Source organism: Colossoma macropomum, unplaced genomic scaffold, assembly GCF_904425465.1.
Source record: "Colossoma macropomum unplaced genomic scaffold, Colossoma_macropomum, whole genome shotgun sequence".
NCBI lineage: Eukaryota > Metazoa > Chordata > Actinopteri > Characiformes > Serrasalmidae > Colossoma > Colossoma macropomum.
In genome coordinates this window covers 535,402-545,891 of record NW_023495723.1, presented here as the reverse complement: position 1 = coordinate 545,891, position 10,490 = coordinate 535,402, and the positions used below count along the sequence as shown (strand labels likewise).

The following is a 10,490-nucleotide window of genomic DNA, read 5'->3' as shown; positions in this document are numbered from 1 at the left end:
GAACAGAAACAGAGGCAAAACAGTGCTGACTGAAATCCACATCAAGAGCCTGCTCCGACCACCGCCTGCCTCCATCGCCAAGAAGATCTGCGCTCCTCACCGGAGAGGCCGCCAAGCGTCGCCGGAAGCCTGCCTTGCCAGTGGGGTCCGGTCCAAAGCGTTGACCAAGGGCTTGCACCTCTAGCGGCCTTGCCTTTGACCTGCAGACCCTTCCTAGCTTGTGTGAGCAGTGGCTTCTCTTCCTCAACATGGCACGCGCATCAACACGGCTCTGAGGCGTCCAGCAGCTTTGACCTTTGACCTGCGGACCCTGCTCCAGCCCATGCCAGCAGCGGCCTCTCTTCCCCTCAACACGACACCCGAATCACCGAAGCTGTGAGGCATCCAGGTCGTAGATTCACTCGCGCTGCCCTTTGTGGTCTCAGTCTCACTGTGATTTTGCTTTTCTTTATTGACACTTAGGCCAGCTTTACACTAGTGTTAGGGTTGTTCTGCTTGCTGCTCAAAAGCCACATAATTTGGAAAATCAGCTAATCTAAGTACTTTTGTTCAGTATATTCAATATCTCTGGTTTCTTTCCATAACTAGTAATCCAATATTTAGTACCTATATACCTTTGTAATCGATTGCTTTATGTTTATATACCTCGATCAATAAATAACCCTTTATTACAGTCATCTCTGTCACGGTGTGCATATGAAAAACTTCAATTTGGTTCTGTTTCCTGGACCATAGTCAAGCCCTCACTTGAATTTAATTAAAATACCCATGTCTTACGGTAAGTGGGAAATTAGGTGCTTTTGAGGCCTTGTCCCGCTACACATGTATTTTTATGCATTTTAATACTTTCCAAACACTAAAATGTATTTCAGAATATTTCGGCATATTAACCAAATATATTTAAAAGTATGGAAAAATATTACACACAAAAATGTACCACACAGAAATAAATGTATGTAAATGTGTTTATTAATTTGAAAATGTATGAAAACAGCCAAAATCCTGTCTGATGCTCTTCACTGTCTGATCCCTTTAGAAATAAATTTGTGTTCCAGTATCTTCATTTTAAATATGATCAGATGAACCTTTAACATGACGAAAGCGAGTGTTGTAGGTATTGATACTCTGTGAAAATGCAGTTATGATGTGATATCTTGTTTATGTGAAATACATTGTGTGTGAGAGTCTCACTGCAGACGTACCTGGTTAATGTAAAGTACAGTGCAGATCACAGACGTCAGTACATTTAGATTCATCTGTAACCTGCATTACACACAACTCAACACAGATAATAACAAACAAATAAATATATAACACATACAAATAATAACTTAAAAATATTTTAACAAACACATTTTTGGCCATTTTCATACATTGCAAAAATATATTTGATAAATACATGCAATCTATTTTTTCTCCATACCGGATGATCAACTAATCAAACAGCACACCTGCATTTTAATGAGGAAATGTAACATGATGCAGTGAGTAGAGCCATTCAGTCTGGCCCTGTAGGGGGAGCCACACTGATTATGTTACATAGAGCTTCCTTGAGAACCTTGAACAGAGACTTCTTGTCTGCAGCTGAAGGGGAAGTTCCCCTGACACTGCATATAAATGCTCAAAATGCTTGTTTTAAACCTTTCATTGAGAGGAAGAGCATGACAGGATCACAGCAGTCAACACGGCAGGACAATAAAAGCACAACAAGGTAAATACTTTATTACATTTACATCAATAACAGTGTTCATAAAGCATGCCTACTGATTCACATGACTCTGAGTGAGCATGAATGAATGAACAGCTGTGCTGAACCGTGTAGCAGCAGCTAAACCATGTTAGCTGAGAGATCAACAAAGCAGAGATCCTCACTGTCCAGCTGTGGAGATGTAAACACAGTCGAGAGATGATCTACAGAGTCTAACACTACTGTACTGTAGCAGAGATACTGTAAACACTGGAGTAGCCAGTTCAGTGTGGTCAGTGATTCAGATCAGATGAGTCGACTCTTTCAACTCACAGAACTAAGAAGTAAAGTTAATCCACAAGTAAACACATCATGTGAACACTACGGATTGCATGTGACTTGCATGTACATACGTGTATGTGATTACACATTCTTGTCATGTATATGCAAAACAATCCTCCTGAAAAAAACATGGAAACCACTGCAGTTCCTGATGGTTTTGTAATGTGTTTGGCTTTTTAAATGGGTTGATATCACAGTGTAAAGGATCCTAATGGCCTAACAGGTGAGTCTACATGCATTGCATGGCTTCCTAATGGGATCTAAAGCTGTTCTACAGGAAACCAGTGGTCTTTACTGGAGATCATTAAGCCAGTTCCTATTAGAAAGCAAACCCATTTTGGTCCTTTTTCAGCAGGGTAAGGAACACCTGAGGGGCCTAAAAACCACCTGGGATATTTCAGATGTGAAATGTAGTTTGTCTGTGAGGGTCAGAACCCAGTGGCTCTTTATTCAGCAGCGGCGCATTTTCTCCCTAAAATTAGTGTGTATTAGTTTTGAACCCATTTCATTTTCAGTAAACGTTCAGTCTACCAGTTAATTAGCTCATTAACGGTGTGTATTAGTTTTGAACCTATATAATTTAGTCTACCAGTTAATTAGCTCATTAACGGTGTGTATTAGTTTTGAACCTATATAATTTAGTCTACCAGTTAATTAGCTCATTAACAGTGTGTATTAGTTTTGAACCCATTTCATTTTCAGTAAACGTTCAGTCTACCAGTTAATTAGCTCATTAACGGTGTGTATTAGTTTTGAACCTATATAATTTTCAGTAAACGTTCAGTCCACCAGTTAATTAGCTCATTAACGGCGTGTATTAGTTTTGAACCTATATAATTTTCAGTAAACGTTCAGTCCACCAGTTAATTAGCTCATTAACGGCATGTATTAGTTTTGAACCTATATAATTTAGTCTACCAGTTAATTAGCTCATTAACGGTGTGTATTAGTTTTGAACCTATATAATTTAGTCCACCAGTTAATTAGCTCATTAACGGTGTGTATTAGTTTTGAACCTATATATTTAGTCTACCAGTTAATTAGCTCATTAACAGTGTGTATTAGTTTTGAACCCATTTCATTTTCAGTAAACGTTCAGTCTACCAGTTAATTAGCTCATTAACGGCGTGTATTAGTTTTGAACCTATATAATTTTCAGTAAACGTTCAGTCCACCAGTTAATTAGCTCATTAACGGCATGTATTAGTTTTGAACCTATATAATTTAGTCTACCAGTTAATTAGCTCATTAACGGTGTGTATTAGTTTTGAACCTATATAATTTAGTCCACCAGTTAATTAGCTCATTAACGGTGTGTATTAGTTTTGAACCTATATAATTTAGTCCACCAGTTAATTAGCTCATTAACAGTGTGTATTAGTTTTGAACCTATATAATTTAGTCCACCAGTTAATTAGCTCATTAACGGTGTGTATTAGTTTTGAACCTATATAATTTAGTCCACCAGTTAATTAGCTCATTAACGGTGTGTATTAGTTTTGAACCTATATAATTTAGTCCACCAGTTAATTAGCTCATTAACGGCGTGTATTAGTTTTGAACCCAGCGTCACAGTAATGCATTACGTATTATGCTTGTTTTAACAGCTATATAAATAAATTAGACTGATTTATTGCTTTCTCTCATAAAAGCAATGGGTTTTGTGAGGATTATTTTTTTGGAATTGCTCTTCAGGGGTTCAGGATCAATCAGTGCTTAGCTGTGGTAGTTCTGAAAGACAGATCATCTAGAACAGGGGTGTCAGACTCAGCCACTAAAGGGGCCGTATTAAAAAATCTCAACACATCTGAGGACCTGAGAAAACGTTTTCATTTCATTTTTAATGTTGAGCTACAACCTGAACTGACCAGTGTTTATTCACCATACACAGAAACGTCAGCAGTAAAGTCCAGGCACTTTAAGAGAGCTTGAAATATTACATAAATACTTGAAATACTATTATAAATCTACTTATCAGCTTGAACTGGACACCTGCCATCCTTTCTTTTTGCAGGGTCATTAATACTTAAGCTCGGTTTCTGAGCTGCTGAGCTGGTCAGTGTGCATGTTGGTTGACCTGCAGCTGAAATGCAGTTGGTGTGTTTGGTGATGTGACTGGTGTGGAACTGGGTAGAATTGAAGTGTGACCGCTGTCCCATAGACTGCTGTTGGGGGAGGAGAGCTGGAGCACACGTTACGTTGCAGTGCATGCTGGGGGCTGTAGTGCAGCGCGAGTCGGCTCCCTGGAGCGTTCACTCAGTCAGTTCATTGAGTCGACTCTCTCGCAAACGGCACATCATGAACAAAGCGGAGTCTCGTGTTTTCTCGGCTCCTTCGTAACTGGATAAACTGAGAACTGGTAGATAATCGGTCAATTAATCAATTATTTAATATGAATTCACAAAAGCATCGAGAAAAAACGGGGAAACCGGTACAGTAAATCCCGCCACTTTCCCTTTCACTTCCTGCTGATAAAACACTCCCACGACTGAAACTCGTAACTCAGTCTGTGTGAGATGTGGAATGAAGCTCCTCCAGAGCTCCACACACGGAGAACTGCACTCTCCCAGGTAGAAACAGACAGTGTAGGATTCCTGATGGTTTTGTAAAGTGTTCTGGCTTTTTTACAGATAAACCAACCTTCTCCTCTTTAATTAAGCCCTTTTTTGCAATATTTAGCTATTTAGCCGTTTACTTTCTGGGTTTGTTTTCCATGTAAAAGATGGAAAACTCTCTAGAACAGGAGATGGTTGTTACAGTTGAACACCAGCAGACCTTCAAAGCATTAAATTGTGTGTTTGTATTGATATCCTTGTTGGACTTTAAACCCAGATTCAGATCCTTTAGTTATAGAGTATTTGGGGAAACTGTGGGTGTTTAGTGTGTCGGGATTTCAGTATTCAAACAAGGCATATACAGTCATTTCAACACCCCTGCAGCGAATGTAGTTGGGGCTGGAGTGCTGAAGTGTAAGGATGCACTAAGAGAGATGACTCATTGATGATGCAAGACAAGTTTAATTAGTTTTACACTGGAATCTTCTGGAATCATAACTGTATTAGTTTTCATATGAATAACTCTGCTAACCGGATCTTACACTGTCAACTGTAATACGCCATTGTAGTTACATGCTGCCTTTTTTTTACAGAAACCTGCACATAGTCGTCCAGAGATGACCATGAACACCATGACCTCACTTCTTTACACTACAGTCATTTTGTGTGTTGCTGCCTGTGCTGGTGAGTGTCTGACTGGACTCCACACATCTTCTAATGACATCAACTGCCTCTACAAAGTGCTAGAATTCAGTGTTTTTAATACCCCCCCCCCTTCCTCCAGGCTCCTTTCCTGCACCCTCTCGAATCTTCATGTCTGCCAGAGTGGGTTCCTCAGCTGTTCTACCATGTGACTGTAGAAACATGTCCACCCAAACTCCTCATGTTCAGTGGCGAACCATCTCTGAGACGGTGTTTGAGCGAAGGGGTGGAGATCTGTATCAGGGTGAGCGGTATGAAGACCGTGTGGACGTTCCTGAAGATCACCTGCTGAAGGGGGACTGTTCACTGGAGTTGAAGAACATCAGACCTGATGATGCAGGAGTTTATGAAAGCTACCTGCTGGTGAGACGAAAGAAGAGATCCCTCCGTTCTCAAAGAGTCTTCCTCCAGAGCGTGGAGCTCTCAGTAGATGGTAAGCATTGTTTCACAGTGGTTAGTATGTTGGACGTCGCTGAGAGGTTACATTCAACACAAGTTCAAAATCACACAGTTCCTAAGCTACAAAGATGTGGTCAATGAAATTAAACAGAGATTTTACAGTTTCACACGGGTTCCAGATGCACCTGGCACAGAACTCAAGTTCAGCTCATACCATCAGCCCAAAATTTTAAAACAGAAAATGATTATGTTCTAAAATGTTAATGTAATATGTAAAGATTGTCTTAATTTCTCAATGTAATCACTTACGTCAAAATGATCATGAACTTTTTACGCAAGTATTAACTCATTTTTTCTGATTTTGCCATTATGTTGACTCACTGTGTAAAAATCATGAGAAAATAAGCCATTATTTTGATCTAATGATCACAGATTGAACCGAAGATGGATAAAAAGTCTTTTTTCTCATAACTGGAGTTAAACGTATGGTTATATTGCACTGATCATGTTTTAATGACAAAGTTAGACCTTTATTAATTTGCATGCAGGTTCTAAGTAGGTTAATTGCTAAATTGGCCACACCCACCAGCACAAAGTGTCGGTAGACTGTCAGTAATTACTCCATCTTGTAGTAAGTCTGTCACTTGGTAAATGCTGTTTATATAAGTTGGTTGAGTTTAGCACTAGCATGCAGAAACGATGGCCTCTTAACATAATTATAAACGAGATCTGTGGTTTCAAACTGTGATCCTGGAGTAACTGCATTATATTTCTGTGGTTTTCTGCTGTAATTCCACTTAATCAGCTCTTTAACAAGCCCTTCTTGGGACAAACTGAAAACAGCAAAACAGCAGGAACGTACAGGGCAGGACCACCGGACCAGATCACATGTAGCCCCTCTGTGAAGACTGGGCTCTCACGGTGCTGAACAGAATGATAACATTTATTTCTTTTTCTTTTTCCCCCAAAGAAACACCTGAGGAAGACTTCAGTGACAGGGTAGCTGTAGCAGGTGAGTGAATATCAAGCCTACAGCATTTCTCAAACTCACACTGACCTACAGTGGCATAGTGACATAATTCATCTGACCAGCTGTGAAGACAAATAGGGTGTAATCTTTATGTCTCTGTGTGTGGAAGTCATTAAGATGGATCTGAAGGATCAGATTCTGATCTAAATTATGTTGATGTGAGGACTGAATTAAATGTATCCATATTTATATGAACCACTGATGATCTTTTAATGTTGCCACACAGCTCTGAACAGATTAACATACTAAGGTTCTGTGGTTCATTCTAAGCAATCTAGAACTGAATTACTTCTCATTCAGTGAATTAAACCTTTTAGAGCTCCAGTTTTCTCAGAGCTGAATGTTTGTGATAAAGTCTTAAATAATGATTTTCCTTCTGTTCAGATCAATAATTACACTCTCTCTTTCTCTCTCTCTGCAGATGAGGCTGGAGTGACCAGTCATTACCCACAGATCATAGCGCTTTCCCTCCTTTCAAGCTCACTTTTCCATCTCTTCTGAGAGGAAACACAGCAGTACAACATGAGCCGGTATGTTGGTTACAGCTACACTTACTTTTAAAACTAAAGATGCCTCAAAGAGTTTATTTGCCTGAAGAACCAAAAAGAGATCTGAGGGTGCAGAGAACCTTTTAAAGGTGTAAAGAACTTCCACATGATAGAAAGGTTTAATAATCCTTCATAGCACCTTTACATTATGAGGAAGTTCTGAAATCTTCAGAAAAGTTCTTTACACTCGTGGTATCGTGTAGAAAATCCCAGTTTGGCCCCTTTTTTTGTAAGAGTGTAGTTATGGACTAACCTGCACCGTCAGTGTTGTTACACCATTGAACGTTCAGTTTAGTCTAGGCTTGGGCTTAATCTGGATCTGGGAAACCGGCACTGTATGTCCAAAAGTTCATAGACACCAACGTTTCTTCTGAAATGAAGGGTGTGCTAAACTTTTGGACATATAGTGACCTCTATAGTGACCTCTCTGAAGATCGCGACCTTGACGTGGTAGAGAGGCTTGTGTGGTCCTGTGTGGATTCTGACGAAGAGCAATCTGACAGTCTGTGTTTAAGGTGGTTGTAGTTTATGGGAAGTGGGAACTGATTTATGGCTGGTCAGTATGGTGATATTTATTGTGATAAGTTAGGTCACAGAGTGTGACACTGTGTTTTTCTGACCACAGTAAATATCGAACCATGAACTTTGTGGAAAAGTGAAAGTGGTGTGGACAGTTTGACCACCTGAATTAAACAGAGGCCAAATAAAACCGTTGCATTTTCTCCATCTGAACAGCTGCAATTGATATGCAAGATATTATGAGCTACTATATTATCATCAAATTATTATCAGCTGTTATATTATCATCAAGATATTATGAGCTACTATATTATCATCAAGATATAAAATAAGGTGCAGATAAATCTGTTTATATTATATTTATAAGATATGAAACACTGCTTAACTTGAAAGAGCTGCTTGGTTTTAGACAAGGCAAAGAATCAGGCAGCTTCATTTCAGTGAAAGAGCTGCTTGGTTTTAAATAATTTCAGAGAAATGTGCTGCATGACTGAACACAGCGGACTGTGATGATTTTTAATGAATGCTGTGTCAAACACAGTTAAGGTAATGTAGGATTGTAGTCACTCAGTGTGACGCACTGAAACGAACATCCTTGGCTAAAACTGAACCAAAGATTCCGAAAAGTCAGGATTTTTAATAAACAAAGAACTGCAGAGTAACAGGGACTTTTATTATGTATTATTTATTATAGTCAGCACTTCTAACAGGATGAAACTGAGCTGATGATAAACAAAAACAATTAACATTCTTTGTGGTTCTAAGGTTCTGTGTTCTGTGTATCACATTCTCTATCAATCTGAAGAACGCTTTAATCATACAAAGGGCTCTTTAAGTGTTCATGGTTCTATATAGAACCATTGTCTTTACTAAAGAACCCTTGAAGAACCACTGTGCACTTTTTCAGTTATACTGTGCGACTTTGAATCTGTAACCTGTTGATAATCTGAGATGAACGTCTAAGGTGGTGTCGGCGGCCTGATCTGTGATCAGTCTTGTTCACATTAGTAGTGTTTTTTGTTATTTTTGTAGATCAAAACTCTTAAATGAATGTTGTTTTTCAGTTTGTCTGTTCTTTTGTTTAAATTATCTGTGTGAAATCTTTACAGGAACAAGTGATAAGAATGAAGAAATGTAAATTCAGTTTAACAGGTTATAAATGTTACTGCAAATTTACAGCTTTAAATCTAAAGATAAATGCTTTAACTATGTTTTATGTAAATGACCATGAAAGACGCACTGTTATTGGATCAGGGATCCTTTTAGATGTGATGCTCATCACTGATATTAATGTTCTGAACGTGACTGTGATATTGATGTTTGTCAGTTGGCAACTCTGATTCTGTGAAATGTGTTTGTTTTCTTCAATGTAAAGTTGTAGATAAATAAAATCTTATGTGATGTATTTAAGCCATTTGTCATATGAGTGATTATTTATCATATTCAGGACGGAGGGGGGGGCGGTGATTGGGGAGGATGGGCGACTAAAAGAGGCAAATAAAACAGGAGGACCGTTGAGCCAAATGATCTGCAGTTAGTGTCGTCTGCTAAATGTCCCAAGAACTGAACAGAGGGTGAATAAAACTATGTTGCATCTGAACAGCTGCAGTGGGTATGATGAGATATTATCAGCTATTATATTATCATCAAGATATTATCAGCTCTTATATTATCGTCAAGATATTATCAGCTCTTATATAATCATCAAGATATTATCAGCTATTATATTATCATCAAGATATTATCAGCTCTTATATTATCGTCAAGATATTATCAGCTTTTATATTATCAAGATATTATCAGCTACTATATTATCATCAAGATATTATCAGTTATTATAGTCAAGATATTATCAGCTATTATATTATCATCAAGATATTATCAGCTACTATATTATTATCAAGATATTATCAGCTATTATCAAGATATTACCACCCATTATATTATTATCAAGGTATTATCAGCTACTATATTATCAAGATATTATCAGCTATTATCACCATGATATTATCAGCTATTATCTTATCATCAAGATATTATCAGCTATTATATTATTAAGATATTATCAGCTATTATCATCAATATATTATCAGCTATTATATTAAGATATTATCAGCTATTATATTATCATCAATGTATTATCAGCTGCACGTGTGAAAAAATAATATTCGTAAGTCTGGGTTCCACACCTCACTCACTATGTTTTCCCACGAAAGAGCTGCAGCAGATCAGTAACACATGAAAAAAAATAACACTAACAATTGTCATTTTACACCATCTTAAAAAAATACTGTAGAGCTACTTGACGATTTAACATGCTAATGCTACGTAATTTTTCACCTGATCTCTGATTTGTATGGACAAAAAAACCCATCACCCTGTTGATCAAAGCTGGAATAACATGCTGATTGTCAGCCCTTTAGCTTCCCAATTACGGTTTTTATGTGATGCCTGAAAAGAAAGAGGAAGAAAAACATCCCCCCACTGGTCAAAGCTGGTGTGACATGCTAGAAACAAATTGAGTCTTAAACAGATTTTGATGAATGAAAATGAAAAGTGATGCTAGAAATATTTTTGGCTGATTTTGCAGTCCTACATATAAATAAAGTGGAATTAAACTGAGGAATGCACTGTTTTTTTTCTTTATGTTCCTGTAACGCGACAGAATGACGCAGACGCTTGCAGATAAAAAGGGAATGAGAAGCTTT

The 10,490-nt window shown here is 38.0% G+C and overlaps 1 protein-coding gene across 2 annotated transcripts; it reads left to right on the top strand.

Annotated features, from left to right (window-relative positions):
• The first annotated feature begins 1,689 nt into the window (after positions 1–1,689).
• On the top strand, positions 1,690–8,201 carry LOC118802863 (aggrecan core protein-like). Of its 2 annotated transcripts, XM_036563287.1 has the most exons (5): positions 1,690–1,711; positions 5,178–5,268; positions 5,369–5,719; positions 6,656–6,697; positions 7,137–8,201. In XM_036563287.1, exons 2-5 carry the CDS (start codon positions 5,202–5,204, stop codon positions 7,214–7,216), a joined length of 540 nt encoding a protein of 179 aa, XP_036419180.1. In that variant the 5' UTR covers positions 1,690–1,711; positions 5,178–5,201; the 3' UTR covers positions 7,217–8,201. The 2 variants fall into 2 exon arrangements, with proteins under 2 accessions (XP_036419180.1, XP_036419181.1); XM_036563288.1 differs by lacking the exon at positions 1,690–1,711 and having other exon boundaries at positions 5,162–5,268.
• Positions 8,202–10,490: the final 2,289 nt, after the last annotated feature.